General features: G+C 33.7%; 1 protein-coding gene across 2 annotated transcripts in view; it reads right to left on the reverse strand.

Annotated features, from left to right (window-relative positions):
* ITIH2 (inter-alpha-trypsin inhibitor heavy chain 2) overlaps window positions 1-27,746 on the reverse strand; it is a 519,026-nt gene that overhangs the window by 336,590 nt on the left and 154,690 nt on the right. For both annotated transcript variants that reach the window (XM_044088359.1, XM_044088358.1), the window contains exons 11-12: window positions 8,610-8,735; window positions 228-409 (exon numbers count right to left, since the gene is read on the reverse strand). In XM_044088359.1, the coding sequence (XP_043944294.1) occupies window positions 228-409; window positions 8,610-8,735 (308 nt within the window). The remainder of the gene's footprint in view (window positions 1-227; window positions 410-8,609; window positions 8,736-27,746) is intronic.

Consider the following 27,746-nt stretch of genomic DNA (forward strand, 5'->3'; position numbering starts at 1 on the left):
AAAAAATATAGGGAAGGAGGAACCCAAGAGGGCTGAGGGTGGAAAGGAAATAGGAAAAAGAGAAAAGAGCAAGTTATGACCTTTTACAGCACCGGTGAACAAAACTGAGGTGATGAAGGAACTGCAGGACAGAAAGTGCTTCTGGAGGAAAAAAGGAGGGAACACAATAATATTAATAAAACATATTTTTTCACTGCTGTCTTAGATGTTGTTCTCTAAAGACTTACCCTCAACTGAGAAGAAGCATCTTGAGTTCCATAAATCCTCTGAGCCATTCCTCGATTGTCTTGTGCAAGACGTTCCAGGAAGTTGTAGTCAACATCAAATCCAATTCCGACAGTGAACAGAGAATACTCAGGACGCATTTTTTTCTCCACATTCTTCTGTATGTTACTCAGCTTAAGTTCACCTGGGGAAATATTACGGTTATTGTATTTAATATGCCAAGCCAAGGGCATTATTTAATGTAACTGAAACAAACTGCATCTGATGCTAGGAGAAAAGCATGGGTATGTGTCTGTAATAGGGGCAGGATATAATGAAAGAGAAGGAATAAACTGATGTTAGAGACACACGGTAATGAAACAATGGTAGTGGTGTGGGGAAGAAAGGCAGATAGAGAAGAGTAAAAATAGACTGCTGCACAAATTGTCGAATTTGGACTTTAATGACTGTGTAACCCATAGTTACTTAAAGGATTTTGGAAAGGTATGGTAAAGATGTCAAGAAAGTGTATGCAAAGTGTACTTGAGTGGTCTTAAATGAGGGCAGAATTTAAAAAGAAAGGGATGTAGAAGTATAAGATGGTCATGCAGTATCTGCTTCTGTGGGAAGCAATGTCAGCAAGCTGATAGGTGCAATGCTTATAACTGTCTTCTGTGAGAAGCAATGTCAGCAAGCTGATAGGTGCAGTGCGCTGTTAGCAGGGAATGCAGGTGGTTAATCCTGGAGTATCTCTTGGGTTAGTTGGTAGGTTATTCTAGGGTTTATTCCTGATGACACTGAATGCTTTATTTCTTGGTATGCCTTTTTAACAAGGGCAATAGAATCTATAAGATTAAAGGAGGAGTTTAGCGAAACTTAAAGCCAAAAGAGTGAAATATAGTTTATGAGCAACTTGGGAACAGTGTTTTCAGTTTAATAATAATAATAATGCCCATTTGTTCAATAGGTAGGTCCACTGGACACATACTTCCTTTTCAGGGGCAATCTGTAAGCAACGTCTGGTTAAGTAAATTGATCATGATCACACGCATGTATATTGTATTATCGTACAATGAAAATAGCGAATGCTATTTCATCATACCGATAATAGCTAAACAACAAAATATCGAACAAACGGAACAACAAATTTTTTCCCAGGGAAAAAATTTGCTGCTCCGTAAAAAAACAAAAAAAAAAAACTTAAACACAAATTTAAGTGGGGGGCTTCGCCTCCCACTACCCCCGATGTGGGTGGCTGTGCCCCCCACACACCCCTTACTTAAATATACCAAATCTGAGATTGCACCATAGTGGAGGAAATGGCAAAGTCCCAAAGACGGCCCACCAACTTTTTTCCCTGGGAAAAAATTAGATGTTCCGTGACTTCGCTATTTTGCCATTTCAACAGTATCGGATCGATTAAATAGCATTCGCTATTTAGTCAATTCGATACTGTCATGTAGACCGTGATCACACAGTAGGCAAAAGAAGGCTAAGGGAATCAAACCACGTACCAAAGTCACTACAGCTTGCAACCTTAAGTGTCTGTGCCTACTGTCAGGCTACTCTAGGGTTTAGCAAATAAAACTCCGGGTCAAGGTATGAATTTAGCTGTGCACATGAACATATTCATTTGGCTCTAGCAAGAGTTGTGGAATGATGTTCAAACTGAGGGGAGCACAATACAAATCAGGTAGTTCTGTTAAAGACTGTTTTCAGTTTCTCAGCATTACAGGGTGAAGATAAGATGACAACAGGAATGCCATGCTCCAGTTAAGGAATAATGGTATCCTTTTCAAGGCTGGGATAAGTCTCTGAGACTGGATCCTGGTCATGCTATGACAAGCCTTAATTTGTTTGTTGCTTGTGCTATGTGAGTGAGTGGAAAATTGCAGGACTTGCTTAATGTTTTTGAATAACTGATTTGTTATAACTGAGGTATGTGGAATGTCTATGTCATGGATTTTTTAACAAGTGAAATGAAACTGATTTTCATCTATACTTTTGTACTAAAATGAGTATACAAATGTTCATTGTTATGCTATGTACTAGTTACTCAGGGAGGAGACACTAACGATAGTACAGCTGAAGAAGGGCAGCGCTCAGGGGTAAGGTATTAATAATGGTGGAATCTAGAGGAGGAAGTATGAAGCTTACTTTTACATGAAATTATTGCAGGGGTACTTGGCAAATCAGTGAGATTGTCCAGCTGTAAACCCCATCTTGTGAAGCTTATAAATGACAAAAACATGGTTAAGAAAAAAAATCAAAGTACTTCTGATGTAAAAAAACAATTCCCAGTGTCTATACTGCAGTAGATGGCAGTTGTGTGACTCTATTGTAGTTATAATGTTATATCCCTCACTATGCCATGATGTGCACAGGAAGATGAAGTGAAGTTGGTGGTATTATATTTAGCTGGAATCATATTAGTAAGCTTGCAATTTTAGAAAAAGATGGAAGGAACTGTTGCTACAGTTTCCCCCTTTAGGGACAAGGATAAACAATGCTGGGTTCCAGGTTTTAAGAATTATTTCCCTTTTGGAATGTACCTCTCAAGACATCTGCAGCAGCTGGAAAGGCAACAGAAGTACCTCACAAAGAGGATTACTGGACTCAAACAAATGCCCTACACTGACCGCCTCAAAAAACTGCAGCTTTACTCCGTAGCATATCGTCTACTCCGAGATGATCTCTGCCTAACATGTAAAGCTATGTCAAACCCAGAGCTGTTGGACATGCTACACCTAAAGAAATCCCAATCCCTCTGAGCTACATGCTCTAGGGACCTAAACCTTGTCACCACAACAAATAGAACATGCTGGAGGAATAGATTCCTATCCCAGAGACTTCCCATACTCTGGAACAGGCTACCCATCTATGTCAAGCAAAGTTCTTCATTAGCACTCTTCAAGAAAAATCTTGATGAGTGGATGGGAAATATATACCCCGGGGATCACTTCTGTGTCTCTGCTCAACTGTGGCACAGGAAAATAACTTTCTGGGGTGGCGTAAGCCAAGGAACCTTATTGGCTAGGCTTACATAGGCTCTTGGGCCGATAGCCTAGTACCTAACTATGAACCTATGAACCTATTCTATGTGTAAGGTTGAATATGTGAGTGTATACAGGAGGTAAAGTCACAGTCAGTCATAGGAAATCATGGATGCATGCTCTCTGTACTGAATGAATATGTTTCTGGCAGTGTATATACTAATTTATGCTTTTTGTGGAATCCTTAAAAAAGCTGAATTTTTCATAACATGACAACATGATTTGATGACACATCGGAAAAAGCAAAGGTGAAAGTCTTTAGAGGTTTCAAAGGGGGTCTGTTTTTCATTTCATCAGTGAAATGGTTACAGGTCTGCAGACATCTGTAGGGCTGTGGGACAGGAAGCTTTTCTTCTGCAGAAATAGATGTTTGCTAGTGTTTTGCTATCTTTCTTACATGTGTTACTGAGAAAGAGATTAGAATAAAAGGAAAAAAGGAAGGGAAGTGGTCAGTGAGAAATGTAGGAGTAGGGCCTATTTTTTTTGGATTTTGTTATGGTTGCTTATAGCAGCCCAATGACTGCATGCTTGTCTGATAAGATTACATGTGACATCATCTATATATATATATATATATATATATATATATATATAGAGAGAGAGAGAGAGAGAGAGAGAGATCTGGCATTGACTCATGGCAGCAGAACCATTTCATTAAAGATGTAACCAGAAAAATGGATAATCAATGGAAGCAGCACAGCAGTATAAACGTCACGGCAGTAAATGCCGAGCAAGCAAAAAGCTGTAATGCAAGTATGGCATCGGCTTTCAGAATGATAGCTGCTAATGAGGTGAATAATGCCCATAATGAACAGAGACAGTCTCTTTTGCCTGGGTGTGATGGGCAGCGCGTGTTTAATGCAATAAATAGCAGCAATACCAATGCAATGACTGAGCAAGTTAACAATATTATTGAAATTAATAATATGACTGAACAAGCCAACAGTACTGTTATTGGGATAAATCAGGGTTATGTAGAAACGCAGAGCCAGACTATAACAAGTTGGAAACCGCCTTCCATTAATGAATGGTTAGTCTGTGATACTATTGGAAAAGAGACTGATAGTGACATACATAAAGAATGGATGAATATAAGAACTTTATTGGAGCAATTTGATAACTGTGGTGGTGGTGCTGAGATAACATTGTCGCCTCACAGTAAGACGTTGTCCTGTTCGATTCTCAGCTAGAGCGTCTTCTGTGTGGAGACATGCGTGAATGGGCGTACCTTCGTTGAAGGTTGTGCATCAGGGCCGGCAACTAGGCATGTAAAAAATCTACTGCCAATCATTAGTGGACTGGAGCTCCGCTGTGGTGACCACTAACTGGGAAAAGCCTAAAGACACAACAACAATTGGAACAGTTTGATGTAAAATTGTATAAACTGAAGAAACTACAGTTAGAAAATATGTATTTAAAGGAGTGTTTAACCAACAAAGTTGTACCTAAAGGGTTGTGTATATGGTACTATCCTTCAGGGCTGATTGAAAATTCATCCTTTCATAGGGAACTGTTAGCCATGTATGATAGACATGGTTTTGAGCTCTTAGAAAGGTTAATTAAATATAATATAAAAGAAATCGATGTATTGTTGGGGGAATGCAATATTTTAAAAAATCAATTGCAGAGTGAAATCAGTTATGAAAGTTATAAATATGAGCATCAAAGGATTTATGAAAGTATTGAAAAACATTTAGTGGAATTGAAAAATAAAAAATGTAATAAATTAAATAGGCACAAGGAGCAATATGAAAAAGGTATGGCTTACCCAAAGCCCCCTAAGGTAAGAACTTACAGATTTACAAAGAGACCCCTAATGTTAGCATACATAACAGTGACCAACAGGGAAGTGTACAGGATGAAATAAGGTCAAATAATGGCTCAGTTTCATCACAGGAAGAGGAACAATTTGAATCTGTAGAGACAGGTCTAAGGAAATCTGAAAGACTCAAAAACCGTAGTAATCATGGTAATAATGGTAACAGGCAACATAATCAGGATTTTTATGCACCCTCCAGATGCAATCAGAGGAGAGGGGGATTCCAATATCAGGGGAAAGGGGGGGATACAATTGAATAATAATGCTGATGTTGATTTTGAGTGTGTAGGAGAAGAACAATATAGTGATGATGAGGCCATGAAAATTAAGCCTATAATTATTCACAGTAGTACAAAAGATTTTAAGGTTTATAATTTTTTTAGAACTGATATTGATGAAGAAATGGTCGATGTGCTTAGTAAAGGCCTTACATATGTTCCAGTAAAACATCCAAATTTGGCTGATATTCTAATTAATTTAAAGCTGTTTTTGAGAAAATTAAATTTAAAAATATTATTTGGATCTAACAATGTATTAGATGAAGGTTTATTTCGAGGAAGTAGTACATTCACCCCCCCACTACACCTCACATTATTGTTATATGAAAAGATATGTGAGATTGACATCAGGCACATTTTTAGCAGAAGTGGGGCATTTAAGGACAATTTAACGAATGAAGAAAGGAATAATTTGACATCTTTAATGCAACAGTCCTTAAGAATTATGAAACCGGATAAGGGGGGGGGATTAGTAATAATAGATGTATTTGATTATGAAAAATGAATGTATGAAATATTATTCCAAGTTACATATCAAGAAGTCAGCAGGAATGAGGTTAATACAGCCTACAAGAAAATGTATGTCCTGCTTAATGATATGTTTCTCAAGAACAGAATAACTATGGATGAATATAATTATCTGAATTGTATTTCCCCAGTGATTCTCACTATTTTTGGAGCACCCAAAGTGCAAAAGAATGTGGAAAATCCACCCATGCGGCCCATAGTGGATGGACGTAATTCCATCACCTATGCAGCAGCTAAATATTGTGACAGTAAAATGAAAAAGTTTGTAATGAGTTGTTCTCAGATTTGCAAGGACTCATGGCACTTTTTGGATATCATGAATTGCAAGGAGTATTTAAATGATAGTTTATTTCTTACAATTGATATAAAGGATCTTTTTACTTGTATACCTAATGAAGAAGGATTGGCAGCTGTTAGTGTATTTTTGCAAAAACAAGGGGTTGCACAAACTAAGATAGATTTGTATATTGATTTGTTTGAAATTATACTAAAAAACAATTTCATTCAGTTTAAGAATAAATACTCCCTGCAACAGGTCGGAGTGGCCATGGGGTCACCATGCAGCACCATTTTTGTTAACATTGTAATGGCAGTCTGGGAAGAGCAGTATATTTTTAACAGCCCTTTTGCACAAAACATCCAGGTCTAATTAAGATTTTTGGATGATATTTTTATTCTGTGGCAAGGGGACCAAGGTGTATTAAGTAAATTTATTGAGCGACCTCCTAACCGGGAAAAGCCGAAAGAAGAACAACATTGAGTATATCAATAATGCAACTACATATTTGCAGTTCACACATGAGGTTGGAAAAACAACTATCAACTATTTGGATGTCAGTTTAACTAAAGACACAGTAAATAAAAGGTATATAGCCAAAATTTATAGAAAACCTACTTATTCAAATTCATTTCTACATTTCACCAGTGTCCATACAATTGGAAATAAAAAGGTAGTGGTAAAAGGACAATTTTAAGGGCAACTAAAATGGTGACTTTAGATCAGGATTTTGAAATGGAATGTGACAATCTAATTGGTATGTTTTCAAAAAGAGGGTATCCCACTAACATGTTGTGTGAACTGTACAAAGAAGTTAAAAATAAGAGGTATAATGGGTATTTTTCACCTATATTGGGAAACAATGGGGAACAACTATCTAATAATGAAAAAGAAAAAGCGGTATGTACTATGGCTTTGTTCATAATGCTATATAATATATATTTTCAAGAGATTAGAATGATCATGTCAAATTGGATGGTCATACATGAAGATGTACAGATTAGGGGTAAACTGGAACAAGGTTTTAAAATGATAGCAAAAAAGGAACAACTTTAAAAGCACTGTTAGAAAGGAACAAGCCAGGTGATATATTTAGAACAAAACAGGGGAATGTGAGTAAGTGTGGGAGGTGCAATTATTTCAGGAACATTCAGGAAGGACATTCTATTAAAGGGAAATACAATTGCAACTCAAAAGGGCTGATATATATATATATATATATATATATATATATATATATATATATATATATATAGCTTTATGTCAACATTGTCAGGCTTATTATGTAGGAAGAACAACTTGTATGCTTAAAGAAAAAATATATGAGCATACATATGCATTAAGAAAGGAAAATACCAACAATGCGCTTGCTAGGCATGTGCAGGAATGTATGGGACATGAATTTAAATTTTCAGTATTGCAGCAAGTTAAAATGCCTGAAGGAGCTGGCACTTGAAAACTTCTGCTGGATAAAGCAGAGTTGAGTTGGCAATTGAATTTGTTCTCCTATGCATAGCCAGGACTAAATGATACATGTAATATTGTCTACAGATGTAGTATTGTTAGGGTTAGGGTGCAGGTAGGGTGTTTGGGGTTAGGAACATGTGTGTCGGCGATTCGTACGTTCGGTCTATGAAAGTAGACCCAATATTAACACTATATTAAAATTAAAGGCATTAAATAGATGATAAAATGGCTTATTTTAAATTATTAATATAAAATGATAAATAAAATAATTCAATTTATATTTCATAATCAACATCAAATGAGCTTGTTTAGGTCAAAATATGCTTTATATAAATAAGGTAGTAACATATATGGTGTGTATTTAAATTTATGTATTTAAAATATATATGCATTTTATTAGAATTTTATGTGCAATTTATGCATTTTGTGACATTAATGTTTGGCGCCTTTTTTAGTATTTAAATGGTGACTACTGTGTTGTGTAACTGTCTAATGAAGTTTACCATTCAGTAAATGAAAAGCACTTAACATTACAATGTTGCAACAGTGTTTATTCCTGGAATTGCCTTTGTGTGTTTTTTATGGGTCAGTACAAATAGGTTGTTAGCCAAATATTGGGAATTTTATCCAAATAGATGCTGTGAGCAATTGTTTTATTGTTTTATGATTTCCCCCAGCACAAATGGCTTACTATAGCCTATGGTCTCTAAACATGTCAGTGAAACCTATTTACTATGTTTCCTTATTATGCTGGTTCTCTTACAACAGGGCCTATAGTGTTTGCAATCTCATTATTTCAATGAAACAATCTTATCAAGTAATATGTCTGTGCATAACAGTGACTTCTCAAACACTAGAACAGATGCATATGTGGACAGTTATACAAAGTTAAAACTGAAGAATGTAACCAAAATAGCATCACAGATTTTAACTACTGTTAATTATGGTTGCAATACAACACATTAATGCAACTTTCAACTTACCTACTGTAGGATCTCCATCTGAGATGAGGAATATTAGAGAAACAGAGTGAGGATCTAGGAATCCCAGATCACTGGACTGTCTTAAAATAGTGATAGATCTAAGAAGGGCCCCATTTATATTTGTCCCTGAAATGAAGGAAGGAAGGAAGGAAGGTCAGAAAAAGATATAGAACACATTCCTTAGTACTATGATTCAAACTTTCTGCATAATAAATTACTGCAATTTTTTAAAAAGGTATAAAACAAAACTAACAAAAAGCCAATTTAAGAGTACAATAAAGCAGAAAAAAGGTCCTTACTAGTTAGGAATAGTAAAATATGTCATTTTATGGACTGTACTTTAATTTTAATAAAACCATTCTTTGCCAAAAGTAATCTATCAGGATTCCATGTGAATATGGAAAACAAACAAAAGACTGCTTGGGCTAAAACAGGGACAGTTCATTTTTCAGAAAGCTGCGTCCATGCATATCTTTTGTATATGCAGCAAATACATTTTCAGATATTGCACCTGTAGAAAAGAATACTGCCATGCATTCAATTTAACTCGTCTTACAGCCGAGTCATTTTGTTCTAATTCCAGCTTCATCTAAAAATGTGTAAAACAAAGTTCATACTGTCAGGTTTAATGTTTAGCATATTGTGATAATACCAATAAACTGAAAACGTGTGTAGGATAGCATTAATATGGGTAGATCTGGCCACCTGCAGAGAAGTCCAGTTTATCTGACAGAGCATTTACTGGCTTCCAGGTTGGCTGGGATAAGGCAGAAAAATGAAGAAATGTAGTATCATAGCAACTATTATCAAGAGAAGGAGCAGTATAATAATACAGAGGCAGATTGATGTATCACTTGGAGGTAAAAAAGTAAGTAGATGTAGCCTAAGAGGAACAGAGGGGTGATGCAGTGAGAGACTTAGTCAATCATTGTAACAAATAGGAAGCCATGAGATGGAAAGAGTTTGGTAGCTGAGGAGGATGGGGAGAGGAAAGTGGTGCCTACAGTGGGACAAAACAAAGAAGAGATCATTGGCAGGTGGTGGAGGAGGATGGAGCAAAAATCATTAGGAGGATACAGCTGAAAGGAATGAAGTGGTGGTGCAAGACAGGGAAACAGTGGGAGGAGGAGAAGCACTTGTAGGAAGAGTACAGAACAGATTATAAATGAGCACAAGAAGGGGACAGCCTGAAGAGATAATGAGGGTGGCTGGCAGTGGTACAGCTAGAGAAGAAAACTGGCAAATGAAATTCCAATGCTTATTAGTGCAAGTCACAAAATAGGGACTGAGTAAACAAAAATGCAAAATTACATTTACTAAGTCCAAGATTGCCTTTACTTAAAATACTACCTTTTGTCTGAGATATGGCAATTTCAGAGTTGATATATATATAATATATATATATATATATATATATATGTGTGTGTGTGTGTATAAGGTCGACATGTGTGTATGTGGGAGGGGTGCTTGCCTCCCTCCTGTAAAAATAATTTTAAAGGAGAAAAACAATGTTCAACATTTACTGTTATTCTGTGTTTTTGTTCTGTTTTTCAACATTCAGGGGGCTTGTTATTATGAGACTCAACATTTCAATGGGCAGCCTTAAAAATTTGCAAATAGTATGAATAGTAACAGTGTGAAGGAAGAGAAGCAAGATGGGGACCCTAATATGAGGGTAGGTAATAGTTCTGATAATGGAAATTAATTCACAAAGGTGATCAAGAGTGTTAGAAAGAGAGACAATTGAGATCAAGTTACAATGAAACACAACAAAAATTGGGAGGATGTGATCAAACTGATTCCAAAGCAGGAAAAGAGGTTGAGTAATGTTATAGTGCATATAGGCACTGATTACATGCCACAGGAGATAGCTGAGGTGGTAACAAACAAGATCAAAGAAGTGGTAGAAAGATGATAAGATTAAGTGTCACCCTGAGTTAGCAGCCAACATGCTGAAGGAAAGATAGGAAAGGGTAGGATAGCAGTGGATGATGGAAGGAATGCAGAATATTAAATGCTTTGAAAAAGGAGACTTGAATAAATAATCTCTTTTTGTTATTAAACAAATGTAATTTAATTTGTTTCTGTGATATTCTACATACTTGCAAAAATGCATTGTGTTGTCTATAAGGTTAGTAACAATTATAATGTAAATTACAACTTCATATTTTACCTAATATGATTTATTCATTCAGGATTTCTTTTATGTGTGTTTGTTCAAGAATGCAGATGAACCAACTTTGTATTGATCATTCAAATGCTGTGTAATTACTAAAAATATAAGAAGTAATGGATTGAGTTTCCAAAAACATCTTTACATTTATTTGCTTCAGTGTTGTTTGCAGTAAGAAATCTGATACATTCTAACTTAATTATAAAGGTTTGTGACATACTGGACATGTTTTCCAGAAAACCATTGCAACAGTTTATGAGACAGGATACTCAGTTCAGTGATACTTTAATAAATTCTAAACAATCTTGACCCTGGTGGCCAGCATACTTGCAGTGAACCACAAGATCATTAAACAAGTACAAATCATAACAAGGAAGAATAAAATGTTAAGAGCTCATGGAATACTAATAATAATGTGAATGTGTGAAGAACAAAGCTGTGCAGCAGAGAAACTTCTCATTGATACTATGTAAACATTTCTCGCATAATGGTTTAAACTCTGTCAAGAGTAATTTTGTCAACAAGAACAATGTTTTGAAATTGCTTATTTCAAAGTGGTACAGCACAGGGGTTTGAAAGCAGACTGTGCCCCTTCCCCAAATACATGGAGGGTTAGTCCCTTTTTAAGTATACTAACTCACGAACCGTGCCTCTGTGGGAAAAATGGTAGAATTCTGATGTTTTGTACAAACTGATCAATTTCTCCTTGCTCTAAGAGATTGACTCATACATAATATGTGTTTTATTTTCTGTTTTAGTCAAAATGAAAATTAAATTCTCCTTAATGCATTATGCATACACAATATCTATCACCCTGAATTTAAATCTATGGGTATCTCCATTGGTACTAATGTGCTTATATAATGCATTATTTTCATTAAATAATGTATTATATAAGCACATTAGGATCAATGGAGATACCGATAGATTTAAATTTAGGGTGATAGATATGATGTATGCATGTATGAGAGGTGGTGATATTAACAACTTCCTAGAAATTAAGGAATATGAATGGATTTTCCGCTTTGCCACTGACCATTCACCTGGTTGTAACACAGCTATAACTGTAAAACCAATTTTAGTGAGGTTACAATATACTAAATTTTAAAGTTTGGATTTTATGTACTTTTTTTTAATTATTTATTCCAAATTTTGTCATTTAATTGCTTCCACCTCATGGTTAGGTGGCTGCGATCATGTGATTGTTTGGCTCCTATTTAAATTTAAATGCTTTGATTTTTGAAATGTTTGTAGTATTGAAGAAGGGTATAGCCCCAAAGCTTTGCTGTTATTATTAAAGAATTTTCTCAACAGCAGTGTTTTCTTTGGCATATTCCTTTTCATTTTATAGCAGGAATTCTGTTTTGTTTAGGTGTGGAGGCAGCCAGGAGGGACAGGGAGAAAACATGGCTGATTCAGCTTTTGCTGAAAATGGAGTGAAAGTTACTGAAAGTGTAGTTGAAATGGTAGAATCACTACCAGAGGTTTTTTCTGATGATGTGAGTGCAGAAAAAAAACAGTGACATTGGAGGAAAAGGAGATTTTAGCTGCAACAGAGGATTCAGAGGAAAATTTACAGAGGAGCTTGTTTGAAGAAGAGATAGTTACCTCTGAAAAATGAATAATTACAACCCTCCAATCACGGGGGGAGGTTGCAGGATGATTATTTGGAAGAAATGGTAAACCAAAGTGAGCCAGAAAGTGGAGCAGCAATTTCATGGAGTGACATCATGGAAAAAATAGAAGAAGAAGAAAAAGGAGAAAAAGAAACTATGCCAAAAAAGTTCCAGAGGCAAAAAGTTAGGCACAGACTGTTGGAGAAGGAGCAAAGAAGAAAGAAGAAATAAAAGAAACAAAAAAGAAGTATACATTAGATGTGAGCAGTAAAAAAGAAGAACGTTTGTACAGATATGAGGTTAGGGGTTATGTCATAGCACCGCTGGTTGTCAAAGCAAAAGAGGTAAGAGTATTTATTTTAATTAATAAAGAGACTTTTTGTGACTTGATATTTGAGACTGGGCAGGCCATGGAATTTTTTTTTGAGTGCATATGAACAAAAGATAAACATTTATTCATGGTCAGAATATGTGGTGTAAACTTTTTACAGACAAACAATAAAAGCATAATGATCCAGTTTAGAACTGAAGTTAAAGTGAATGAACATGTGTAAACTATATGTAAAGACGTAATGGACACTACAAAAATAGATATGATGAAAGAGGGCTATGGACTGAGGGATTGGAATGTTCAGCAATACTGAAAATGGAAAATAATAATGTTATACATGTACCTAGTATTATTAATGTTCATGGTAATAGGGGGTTTGTGAAATACAGGGGTCAACCAAAGGCTTGTTATTTTTGTGTAGAAATATCATTTAATCAATGAATGTGATAAAAACAATGTAGCTATGTGGGCATAATGCAAGAAAACTGTGATTTAAAGTGCAAAAATGTGGCAATACTGGTCATTCATGGCTAGAATGTGAAATGAGTGTGCAAGAAAAGGAAAATGAAAATTAAGTTATACAGGAGAAAGAGATAGAAAAATGAATTATACAAGAAAATGAACAGAATATGACTGATAAAGAGCTTATACATGACATTAAAGAAAGTAATTAGGAAAAAGAAACAGAAGAGATAAGTGAGGAAGAAGCTGATTGGTGCACAGTAAGAAGGAGGACATGTTCAGTCTACACACTTCCTGTTTCTGTTATGGGTGCAGTGGGGGCTTAGAGAAGTAGGGAGTTGCAGCAATGGAGTTGAGAGAGTTGTTTGGTGGCAATTTGGAGCAGAAGAAGGCAATCAATCTTTCAAATCAATTTAAAAATTTGTCTGGAGATAAGAGGAGAGAACAGAAGGTAGTCAAGCCTCCTATATCTGTGTCTGAAGTTGGAGAATCAAGAGATAAGCCATATATTCCTTCTAGTGATATTTCAGTGGTTGGAGATGACGGTAGGAAGACATTTAAGCCTTCTTTGGATATTTTTGAAACAAGGAAGGATGCAAAGTCCGAGAAAAGGTGGAACAGCCTTTCCAGATTCAGAGGAGATTTTCCAGCAGCAGCTATTCCAGGAAGAGAACCAACATGATGAGGGATGTTTTATTGCAACTCTCCAGTTGCGAGGACTGCAAGATGTTTTATTAGAGAAATTATGTGAGGAAAGGGAACATGATAATGGCAAGGATGTAGCAAGGGGAGATATAATGGAGAAAATTCAAAACAAGGAGATACTTTTGATACAGAAAAAAGAACATGGTAAGAGAAAAACTTCTGATAAGGTTAGGTAAAAAGCAATAAAGAAACATCAGGAAAAGAAGCAGTTATGAAACAAAGGCAAAATTAAACTGTCAGGATTTTCTCCAAGGAAGTAAGAGAAATAAAAAGATAGGATGTATGAGGCAATGCTATTTCACCTATAGGAACTTCTCCAGCAGAGGAAAGATCTTGTATCAATAAAAGCAAATAAACTTTTTGTGATATAATTTTTGAAAAAGGTCAGGCACTGGAAACGTTTTTGAATTAATGTGAAAATAAGAAGGGCTGTGCTCCATGGAATGCTTGTGTAGTTAAACCTTTTTTTTAAGATGCTAGGAAGAAAATTCATGTTCAGTTTGGAACAGAAGTTGAAAAAGAGACTTGAAAAAACATTTAAATACAAATGTAAAGATGTATAAGACATTGTAAAGCTTTTGGCAATAGAGGATTATGGACTGGGAGTTGGGATTGTAATGTCTTATTTCAACTGGAAAATGACAAAAACGATCATATTCCTAGTGCCATAAATATAGATGGTCAAAAAGGTGTTGTTAAATATTGGGGTCAACCCAAAACTTGTTTCTGCTGTGGAAAATCAGATCATCTGATTGTTGATTATACAAAAAGGAAATGTTTTATATGTGGTATAATAGGTCATATGTCTGTGGGGTAAAGAGATATGCTGGAATTAAAAAAAGAAAAGATTAATGTTCAAGAATAGCAATACTTATGAAAAAGACAGTTAAAGTGATTGATATTACTATAGTTTTAAAAGGTAAGATTATGAAATATCGATGATAGAGAGATAAAGTGTATAGAATAACTGCATTATATGGATATGTAACTAGTAAAAAAAGTAGATATATTTGCCTTAATATTGAAGTACATTGCTATTAAAATGGAAGTTATTATAGTAGGAGACTTAAATTGTAACTTGAGAAACAAAAAGAAAGGGAATGATGTAAAAAAGTTATAGAAATTATGAGATGTGGGAAGTTTGGATTATGGAAGAACAATTCATGGATTTATAGTAGAGTAATATATAGAACACAGATGATTTTTTATGGTGTTGGAAGGATGTGAAATAAAAAATGAAGTCATATTACGCACAGATTTTTCAGACCACAAAACTATCTGGATGCAATTCAGAGACAAAGTTGGCAACGTTAATGTAAGAAAAGGTATAAAAAGAATTAATAAAGTATGGTAGGTAGGTGAAGGTGAAAAAAGAAAGAATTATGGGAAGATCACATAAGTATGTGACATTTTTAGAAAAGTTGGTCTGAATGTCAGATGTCTTTTAAAAAGAAATATAAAAATGTTACTAAGGATGGCAAGTTAAAAAGAGAAACAAAATAAAAAAGAGTTGCAGTAAGTTAAGTGAGGAACTTCTTATAAATTTAGAAAAGAATGAAAGTAAAAATCTCAAGAAAGACCAAAAGTTATATGCAATGAACCAAGAAAAAAATAAAACATCTGTTGTATAAACAAAGATATTTCTTAAGAAGTAAAAGTGAAGAGATAACACCTTACTTAAATAAAATAGTTAAGGAATATAGCATAATGAAATAATTAATAGACAAAACAGGGATAGTACAGAAGGACCAAAGAGATATAATGTGTATTGTTGTAGAATATATAAAAGATGTATTTAAATGCATTATTAAAAACAAAGAATATCATAGAAAGTAAGAACTTTTTCTGAGCAAGAAAATATAAATTCTGAAAAAATATAAGATTAGAAGAATTTACTATAGTCAGACAAGTAAATGTACATGCAGCAGTGGATCCAGCTAGCTTAGAATATCAAATGTATAAGAACATGACAGTAAGTCAAAAGATGTTTTTCACAGAAGTATTAAATGAGTGGTTTAATGATGGATCTGAAATATAATAAATTATGTAGTGGAATTTTTAAATTTACATGGAAGAAAGGTGAGAGAAAATATATAAGAAATTGTTTTGAATAATTCCAATTATAAACTATTATGAAAATATTTCAGAAAGGGAATGAAATTAAAACTCAGGAATATTCTATTAAATTCAATATATATAGTGTTAAAGGAAAAGGATATCAACAATTGTTAATGGTTATTGGAGAAACTATAGATGACATACTAAATAGACAAGAAAAGCCTTTAATTATGGTAGGAGATCTAAGCAAAGTGTGTGATACTATTCAGCATAATATGCTATGGAATATATTAAAAGCTTATAATTTAAGCACAAAAATAAGAAATGTGTGTGTTACAGCATACCCTCTGCATAAAATTAAAGTTTTGATTAATGAATGGCTATGTGAAGAAATAACTATTAAAAGAGGTATAAGGCAAGGAAGTCTTTTTAATAACATTATATTTTCACTAGTTATGAATATAATAACTTGTTATATTAAATCAGTAGATGGGATTGTTAGATGTAGAACAAAGGAAGGTATTGATATACCTATAATGTTATCATATGCAAATGACATAATTTTAGTTACTAAACATTTGAATGAAATGGAAGAAGTTATAAGCAAGTTGAATTTGTGTTTAGACAAAATTTGTATGTGTTTGAATATAGAAAAAAGTAAAGGTTTAGGGCATGAAGGTAAGATTAAAGGTACTGAGCTTAATTCTCAAAAAATAAAGTTATTAGGCATTATATTTCAAAAAACAAGATGTGTTACTACAGAGGGAAAATGTTATGAAAAAATAAAAAAAAAAAATTCTTTTTGGAGGACTTTTAAACTTTCAAGAAAAAAAGTGTATCTTCTTAACTATGTTGTACTAGAAGTATTTCATATTCAGCTATTATGTTTGTATGCCATTGTCAATTGAAAACAATACTATTAATTCTATCTTCTACTTTATATGGAAATTTCACCTTAATCCTGTAAAAAGAGGTGTGCTTTAGGCAGCAAAAAGGATGGTAGTTTAAGAGTTATAAATCCAGTAGTAATTTCAGCTTTGTTAAATCTGTATAAAATAGTTAAATGGTTAAAGGAAAATGGTAATTTAATAAGTGTATTATTGGAAAATAATTATAAAAATAATGGATATAATGAAAAGTTATAAAAGAACAAAAGAGAATGTGAATAAAGAAATGGAAGCACATCAAAAGAAAATTGTAATGTGGGGAAAAAAACTATAGAAGATTTAGAGGATGAAAGAAAAATTGGTATAGAAAAGTAATGGTGAAATATTTTTATGTATAGACATGAAATTAATGTGCAACTTAAGACTTGGAGAAGCATACATTAACCTGTTTTCTTTCATTATATAGTAAAGTATATGAAGTTTGATATTTAATAAAAGAAATGTATAGACTGGGAGTTGTAAAGTGTGGGTAACAATGGATGTTAAGAATGAAAAATGTAGCATATTTCAAATGTAATAACCATGAATGGTAAGAGAGGAGTTTTAGGTACTCTGGCCAGCCTAGAGCATTTTATTTCAGTGGGGACAAACATCAGTTAGTACAAGACTGTAGCAAAGAATAGTATGTCCAATGTGGGGTGAGGGACATACAGCAAAAAAAAAAAAAAAAAAAAATAGATAGATAATTTGGGCACTTCTGGTTTGACCCTCCCATATTAGAAAAGTAAAGAGTAGATGAAAAGGAAATCTCAGAAGAAAGACAAAAAGTGGAGAATATTGCTACAAATGATTTTGAAAAATAAGCCAATATAGGGAAGGGAATACTGAGGAAAGATTAAATAATGTAGAAGTCAAGAATAAATAACAGTTCAAGTGAGGTTATTAATAATATGAAGAGAACAGATGTGCAATTTTAGATAGTGAAAAGGAAGAAGAGGGAGAAATGGAGACAGGTGAAGAACATTAACAAGGAAGTGAACAATCAGTGAGACTTAGATTAAGGAAAGAGAAATTAGATCTAAAAGTAAAATATTTATAAAAAAAGGATTAGGATGCTAGAGGAATTTTAAAATTAAATGTGAATAGAATTAAACATGATATAAGAAGTTTAGTAATGGTAATGGTATGAAAATAAAAATTGACATTTTTCATTAGTAGGTACCAGATGTAGGAAAAAGGGTAGAAACAGTATGGGAGGTCTAATTGTTTGGTCAGCAGGAAATGAGACATGTTCTGGAGTAGGAATTCTTATAAAAAATGAATATATAATAGTAGTGCATGGATGAGTAATGATATGTAGCATATGACGGAGACAAAATGTATAAGATTAATAGCAATTTATTTGATTATTAGTATAATGGGGAGAAAATAATTTGAAGAAATTAAATAAATTTTTAAGCAAATATGTCAGTAGTGATGTTAGGATAATTTAAATGCAACCCATGGTGGAAAAAGAAAAATAGCACCAATATTAAAGTGTTAAGAGAATTAATAAAATGTGGGGATTTAAAAGTAGGAAAGTATAGAACATAGACATCTAAAATGGGATTTTTTTTAATCTTGGTATTTGACCATATACTTTACTCTGAATATATGAAAGAAATAGCAGATTAAGTACAACTACCAGAGTTTTCAGATCATAGAGCATTATGGGCTAGAATAGTGGAGGACAGAGAAATAATAAAAAAGGGAAATGGTACAAACAGATTAACTGCATAGTTTAAAAAGGTGGAAGAAATGATAGAACATAAATATTATGGAAAGATCATATGACAATGAGGCCATTTCAGAAAAAAAATTGGACACAGTTGGGTAATGTATAATAATAATAAAAATATATATGTAGGAGTGGAAAAAATAAAAATGATAAAATATAAAGACATTTTTAGAATTATGAGAAAGAAATAGAATAAGAAAGTAGAAAAATAAGGGGAATAGAAAGTCATATGTATGAAAAGAATAGGAAAAGTAAAATTATAACTTGAAGGATTTGGTTTGATTTCACAAGAAGAAGAGAGTGAGTGTAAAGTACATGCTTATGATGTAATACTCAACCTGGAAGCAACTGCAGTAGGAACAATGTTATATTCTTCAGGCATCACTGTTGAAATGTGAAGTGGCAATGTGGATGCACAAAGAAGATCAGCAATGAAGAAAGGTCAAGGCAAGTGTCATTCCTACATAGATAACAGTCAATGTTAAGATTTCACAGACACAGTACTGCAGTTGATAGGATTTTTTTTTTGGGGGGGGAACAATGTGGTCAGTCCACTAAGGTTTCAGTCAGAAATCAAGCTGTTGATTCATTTGGGCAATGAATCCATTTTGATAACTGACTGAAGGATTTGTCAATAAATGTGAGCTGAAGAAAGGGCATAAACATTAGAGTGATCACAAAATAGTTACAGACAGTTTATACAATTTAGTAAGTAGGGCATTCAAACTTTTCTGCATGATAAAGTTGACACTATTGTTGATGTTAAAAGTTGTTTGATTTAAGGGGAAAACAATGAGGCATTAGTCTTGGAAAATATAGTAAATAAATGTGTTTGGATAAAAGGGAACTCTGTGTTATGCCATACAGCTTAAACCCTGTTATTTTTGTAGGAAAAAGTGTTATTTGATACAACAGTGTAAAATGCATAATGTGGGGAAAATGACACTTGAAACATCACTGAAATCCAGTTTGTGGGTTATGCGGAAGTCTTGATCATTTTTGATTTTTATTGCAAGTTATAAGAAAGGGAAAAATGATAGGAGGAGTCTAAAGATGAATATAAAATTATTAAAAGGTCTGAATGTGACACAGAGGCCTCAGAGACACAAACGGGAAGGGAGTCTTTTTGGCACTATTAATCACACAAGATGAGCAATGTGGTGAAAAAGAAAATAGATAAAATGGTAACATTTTATTTTATTTTATATAAGTTTGTCTACTGTAGTTTTCACTAGTCAAACAAAAATAGATCTGAAATATTACCAGTAAATATTGAGAATGAAGAAGAGTACTGTTTCTAAGGAAGAGCAAAATTATTGATTGCTACTTCAGAAAGCAGAAAGAGTGTATAAAAAGTGAAAAAAGGTAGAAGAATAAAATATAAAAGTGCAGGTAAAATCTCAAGTAAGCTACTGGTAGGAAAATGGACTGATACACTATATTTTGATGCTTATGTTTGGTATATCTTTGGTTAACTGAAGCAGAACAGTTGAAGGAAAGAGAAGCAATAAAAATACATAAGGTAATATGTTGTAAAGGAGAATAATATAGTTCAGTTATAGACACAATAATAAATAAAATAGGTTGTTAGAAACAGTCATTGTATGACCAGAAAGAGTTGTGATATATGATACTATATGTAAAGAGAAGTTGTTTATAATTGTGTATACATTTGCTTATACCATTCCTATCAGCAGAAATAAAGTACTTGAAAAGTTAAAGTTATATATAGTCATACAAATTAATATAACATGGATGAGGGATTTTAATATGGATTTAAGGAATAGAAAGAATAATGTTAGTGCAGATGTAAAAGAATGGAAAGATAATTTCAGACTGTGGGGATTTGTATTTGAGAGAAGAATGGAAATTTTCATGTAACAGGGTACAAAAGTTGATTATAATATGTAGAACAATGACTTAAAAAGGCTGTTAAAAGCATAAATGTTGTATTTTATGATCACATGGCCATTTGTGGAGTGTTTAGGAACAAAATGAATAACATAAGTTTGGGTAAAAGAATAGTGTGACTGAATAGAGAGATGGTAGAAAAGCAATATTTTAGGAAAGCAATGAAAGGCATTTTGAGAGAACATCTAAATTTAAAGGTATATTACAAGTCTTGGTTAGTGATATGACTGAAATGGAAGTATAGAATGATATATAGATAAAGCAGAAATATTCACAGAGGAAAGAAAGCAAACGAAAGTTAGGGTTTGATTTATGAACTGAACAGTATTAAGAGTGTAGGCAGTGGGCAAAGGAAAGATATATACAGGAAGAAATAAAGAGGAGAACTTACAACAGCTAAATGGAAGAATGACAGTTTGAACAAATATACATAGCACTTTTGTTCAGTTTGTTGTATTAACGTCATCAGAAATTTGTGTCTAAAAACATATATTCCTTATATTCAAATATATACATTTAGAAAGGGCTAAGTATATTAGTTAAAGGTAAAAAAATATATTTGCGGATACAGACATTTAATGTGAGAAAATTAGAAGAGGCAAACTCATTATTGCATACTGACAATTTATATGATGTGAAAATGTAATTTCTTTGAAATTATGGGACTGGTAAATAATCACATTCAGAAGATGTATGGAGAAAAAAATGGATGATGGAGGGGAGAAAGGTCATTGGAAGATTCTGACTATATGGGATGAAGAAAGGGAGTTAATGGACTGGAATATATCATTAAGTGAATTAAAGATAGCTTTGGGGGAACTCAACACTGACTCAGCATCTGAGGTGAATGGGCTAGATTATGACTATTATACATCTTTTATAGCAGGACAAAACAGTTTTTTTGAAAATTCTGAATAAAAGACATAATGAAGGATTATTAGAAGGAGAAGATTTAAGAACAGTAATAAAATTTATATTGAAAAGGAAGGATAAGATAGACTTGGAGTAGAGAATACTAGTAGCTCTGTGTCAAAATTACTATAGGAGTCTGTTGAAGATTTTGCAGTTATTAATGAAGTGGATTATTTACCCCTATGTACCATCTCATTCATGTGTGCTAACCCTAACCATAACCCTAATCCTACCTCTGTCCCTAACCTTAGCTCTGCATATTATGTTACCAAAAAAACATTCCCTAACAGTACCATTACACAAGACAACAGGCACAGATCACACAAACCAAACACAAAAATTGCACAACACTGAATCTATCCCCATAACTAATGCTTACTCTAGCCCTTACTAGAGAACCAAAAACTGAGAATAAACTTTAAAAACAAATAAAACCAAAGGACTGATGTAGACAAAAATGGCTTCCCGAACACACTAAGTGAATAAATAAATTTAATGTTAAGCGCTTTTCGTTTGATACAGTTAACAAACTTCTTCAGACAAAGGTATTATCTCACATAGGTCAAGTATATACACACCCTAATTAAAAGCTTAATTACTACTCATTAAAAGAAAAAGAAAAATACTCACAGTTAAAGAAATACTACCATCTTCTTACAGCTTGACTAAACTCAACCATATAACTAACAAAATAGTTAAAAAATGAAACAATAAATGTATACGAAAACAAATCAATACAATGTATGAAAATACATATCAACATAAATTCAAAAACACTAAAAACATTCAAAATCCATATTAAAATGGATAAATGACCTTCACTTCATCTTTTTAAACTTTTAAGTTTTAGAATGCTGCTGATAGAGCAGCATTCATTCAGGCCCGGAAAACTGTAGGCATGTAATCTTATCTGCCATAATAGCTCTAATTCTTCTAACTTAAGGGGTGCAGGCCCACCCCTAACATCATGAGAAATTTGATCTATCACTAAAAATTTAAAGCTATGCTCAGGGCAGGTTAATATATGCTTAGCCAATGCATTTTCCGTCTTTTTCTTGTTAATAGCATAAACATGTTCAAACATTTGATCGCGGAGTCTCCTCTCTGTTTTTCCAATGTAGAAAGCAGGACAAACCTGGCACTGGGCTAAATAAACAATCATTTTGGAATTACAGTTCACCCTACATTTTAAACGAAATTGGGTATCGTGAACTCTAAATCTGTTAGATTCCATTATATATTTGCAATAATTACATGCTTGACATTTACACATCTCAACAGTTCTAGGGAGTAAACGTTGATGCTGCTCAAAAAATGCCTTTAAATTTTTAGCTTTCCTATAAATCACTTGCAGCTGTTCACCCATCCTAGAAAACACACTTGGGTCTCTTCTAAATAATGCCCAGTTCTTCCAAATAATACTTATACAAACATTACTGTCAATGTTGTAAGTAGTTATGAACATAGGGCTCTGAATAGTCGGTTTAACATCATTGTTATCCATGTTACCCACAACTGGGTCCAAGTTCATCACATGTTGCGTCTGTGTGTGTCTAATGCCTAAAATCAGCTTGTACATACATCTTACTCTCTTATCCATGACTTCTTCTACAAGGTCATTGATCAATGTTTCAGGATAACCATGGTGCAAAAACATACACTTTAATAAATGGCATTCTTCTTCAAAATCAGCATCATGACTAACTATATGAGCTGCCCTCACTTACTGCCCTTTAATAATGGCCCGTTTCTGGTGATAAGGGTGACAGCTCGAAAAATGAAGAAAAGAATTTGAGTACGTTGCTTTCCTATGAATTTTTGCTGAAAAGCTTTTAGATACAAGATCTTTTGATAACCATATATCCAAGTAAGCAATACCTTCCATACTAAATGTGGAGGTAAACTTCAAAAACTGGGTAGTGTCATTAAAATGATTCACTACCATATTACTGGATGCTTCATTGCCATCCAGTAGGATAAAAATGTTGTCAAGGTAACGTGTATAACAGACTATTCTATCCTTGAATTCCTGATCGTTAAATTCAAACACATGTTCCTAAAGGGCCATGACTAAATTAGCAATACTAGCCCCACAAGGGGAGCCCATTGCGACACCAACTGTTTGGAGGTAAAAATTATCTCCAAACATAAAAAAGTTGTTGTCAAGGATTAAATCTATTAATTCAGTAACTAAACCCATTTCTCTCCTAGTATCACTATTTTTCTTTAGAACTTGGCACACCGTAGTCAATAGCAATGTCATGAGGAATGCACTTGTACAGGTCCTTTTCATCTACAGTAAGAAAATTGTATTTAATATTAAACTCTAGTCCATCAATTCTCTCTAAAAAATTACCATGAATCTTTACAAATTTGGGATTCACATACCAAAATTTTTATAAAATACAATTTTCACACATGCATATGTAGGTGATCCTCGTCCACCAACTAATGGGTGCATGGGGGGGTGACCACAGCTTTATGAATTTTAGGTATACCAAACAAATATGGGTACCTAGGATAAACAGTGGACATAACATTAAAAATGTTCTGGTTAATTCTTCCTTCTATGAACATTTCTTCAATGTTATTTTTAATGCTGTTATAGGCTCCATTTGTTTCCGAGCGTGAACTTAATGTGTAAGAAGGGCTGTCTAGTAAGTTCACCATTCGTTCAAAATAGTTAGGACTGTCAAACACTACTAGCCCCCCTCTCTTGTCCGGTTTGCAAATGCAGATGTCATGTGTTTTTATAAAGTTAAGGCATTCTCTTTCAATCCTACTACTGCCATCAATGGTACATGTAACATGCCCATGTTTAAGTCTTTGCCTTATATCAAGTTCACACATTTGCTCAAATACCTGCAACAAAGGATTTAATGGAGGGTTAAAAGTACTAGGAATTCTAAATTTGTCTCCGCTGTCTGATTGAGTGCTACCTCCCATCATTAAATTAAAATTTAATTTCCTGGTGTATAATTTAACGTCTATTATAGACTTAACCATGTCAAGTTTCTGTGCAGGGACATATGTATAACCTTTGGAAAACAAGTCAACCATCTCTGAAGTAATATTAACAGAGGAAAAATTATACACCTTAAAATCACCATTTGCATTAGTAATAATAACTGGAATGTGTTTGGTTTGTTGAAAAGGTACATCTAACACATCATTAACAACAGGAGGAACATTAAAGGCATGAGGAAACATTACTGGATGTAGTATGTACATCGAAAAAGTCAGAAAAGTCAAGACAAAAACTTTGGTCTTTTTGTTCAATACCAGGAATACCAGTACTTAAGTTTTGTATGTCTTGTATTTCTGTTTGGGCCTCTGCATATATTGGCCATTCAATTGCTTTGGTCTGGCACCTAAAAAATTAGAGTCTCGAGAATTAGAATTGTATTGAACAGACTTATTAGAATTTTGTAGTTTTTCACTACGCCTAACTTCAGATTGCATTGCTTCTTCATTAATCGAAACATTAGTAGTAGTACCATTGTGAGATGTTTGATTCTCATGTAAAGTCTCACCAACATTGGGTAACAAAACCCTTTTAGCACGAGGTAAATTGTCTGATGTTGACTGACCTTGCCAAACCTGTGCTGGTGATGGTAAAGGGTATGCAAAACCATCCTGGTAAGCTTTACAGTCCCTGTCGAGCTTCTTGATTTTATTGTTTTTAAGTTTTAACAAGTATTGATCAATACTTGAAAAAACACGACCATATTCATATTTGTATCTGAAAAATTCTTTGTCCAACTTGATACGATTGTCTAACTCTGAAACTTGTTCCTTCAACATACTGACCGACAGGGTATAATGTTTAATCATTAATTCCAATAATTCAAAACCCTGTCGGTCAAATAGTTCAAGTAATTCCTTATGAAAGGTCGAGTTTGCGACCAGACCAGTCGGAAATTGGTAGTGTCTCAAACCTTTAGGCACTACCTTACGAGAGAGACACTCTCAAAAATAAGAAATTTCAAGTTGTGTCTTTTTTAATTTAACCATTAAACTGTCTAAGGATTTCAAATTAGAAACAATATCATAAAAATCACCTTCTTTTTCTTGTTATTGTTGTGCAGCCATATTCAAAGGGGTGGAGAAGGTGAAACTCTCAGCCATCCAGGTCGTGATGTCAGGATAATGTAAACAGTTGCTAATTGCTCCGGCTGCTGTATTACCGGCAGGTCTCTGCATAGGTAAATTGTGGATGTTAGAATTAGTTGAATTCCTTATATTCTATTGTAAAATTGAGGCAGAGTCCTGACCGTCTAAACACACTGACGCTACATGGTCAGTTGATGGTACATGGGCTGGAATAATCCTCTGCCCTTGTTTGAGCCTCAGGGCACCGGACGATTGCTGAACAAATGGAACTGCTACCTGGTTGCCCAGAGCCTCAGCAGGATTTAAATCAGAATTTAATGCTGACGAAGATGGTAACAACGAACTAATTAAACGTTGTCGGTGCTCTAGGTGATCAAGTCTCACCAATAAAGAGTCCATTCTTGACAACACAGAATCTAACAAGTTACTGTTCACCAGGATAGAATCCTTAGCTGGTGCTGTATTAATTGCACTGTCACAACTTTTCAGGAGTTCGGGTGTAGCATTTGGAAAAAAGCCGCTAGGGCTGACTTCAGTACCAGACGCCATGCAAACCAAAAACTGAGAATAAACTTTAAAAACAAATAAAACCAAAGGACTGATGTAGACAAAAACAGCTTCCTGAACACACTGAGTGAATAAATAAATTTAATGTTAAGTGCTTTTCGTTTGATGCAGTTAACAAACTTTTTCAGACAAAAATATCATCTCACACAGGTCAAGTACATACACACCCTAATTAAAAGCTTAATTAGTACTCATTAAAAGAAAAAGAAAAATACTCACAGTTAAAGAAATACTACCGTCTTCTTACAGCTTGACTAAACCCAACCATATAACTAACAAAATAGTTAAAAAATGAAAAAATAAATGTATAGGAAAACAAATCAATACAATGTATGAAAATACATATCAACATAAATTCAAACACACTAAAAATATTCAAAATCCATATTAAAATGGATAAATGACCTTCACTTCATCTTTTTAAACTTTTAAGTTTGAGAATGCTGCTGATAGAGCAGCATTCATTCAGGCCCGGAAAACTGTAGGCATTTAATCTTATCTGCCATAATAGCTCTAATTCTTCTAACTTAAGGGGTGCAGGGCCACCCCTAACATCGTGAGAAATTTGATCTATCACTAAAAATTTAAAGCTATGCTCAGGGCATGGTAATATATGCTTATCCATTTTAATATGGATTTTGAATATTTTTAGTGTTTTTGAATTTATGTTGATATGTATTTTCATACATTGTATTGATTTGTTTTCGTATACATTTATTTTTCCATTTTTTAACTATTTTGTTAGTGATGTGGTTGAGTTTAGTCAAGCTGTAAGAAGATGGTAGTATTTCTTTAACTGTGAGTATTTTTCTTTTTCTTTTAATGAGTACTAATTAAGCTTTTAATTAGGGTGTGTATATACTTGACCTGTGTGAGATGATATCATTGTCTGAAGAAGTTTGTTAACTGTATCAAACGAAAAGCGCCTTACTAGAGAACACTTGCACATACACACCAGCTGCTTTAACAGACTTACAAATATTCAAAACTACAACTTTTTAATTCAAGCAATAATTTTCTTTCACACTCCTTCTTACCTACACTCTATAAAATTTAATTCAACCATATGTGATTCACAAAAATAAGCACTGACTCATTTTAACATTCTCTTTTTCACACCACAAAAACTTTTCAACCAAATGTCTACTCTACTTCTTGAGTTACTGTGTGTGTGTGTGTGTGTGTGTGTGTGTGTGTGTGTGTGTGTGTGTGTGTGTGTGTGTGTGTGTGTGTGTGTGTATATATATATATATATATATATATATATATATATATATATATATATATATATATATAGGTCTGCTGAAAAAGAAGGAATGACCTAAACATCAACATTCACAAGGTCGACTTTGCAAATGTCAAAATAAATTTTCAAACAAAAATCCATAAACATCATTTTTGATAAGGGGTAAGTCCCTGGGCACCATCTACACCCCCTGCTACTTATACATGCTAACTCTGAAATAGCATAATCTTGGGAAAATGCATATTACCTACCGCAAGAAATGTGCAGTCTTGCACAGCTGTTGACCATCCATGCAGCTGATTAAATTTTGCCAGCTAAACAGATATTGATCAGGGGGGGGTCAAATAAAATCAGTTCTCAATATAAATATTTACTATAA

The sequence above is a fragment of the Protopterus annectens genome, chromosome 11.part0 (assembly GCF_019279795.1).
Source record: "Protopterus annectens isolate FY-2018-M chromosome 11.part0, PAN1.0, whole genome shotgun sequence".
NCBI classification, from domain to species: domain Eukaryota; kingdom Metazoa; phylum Chordata; order Ceratodontiformes; family Protopteridae; genus Protopterus; species Protopterus annectens.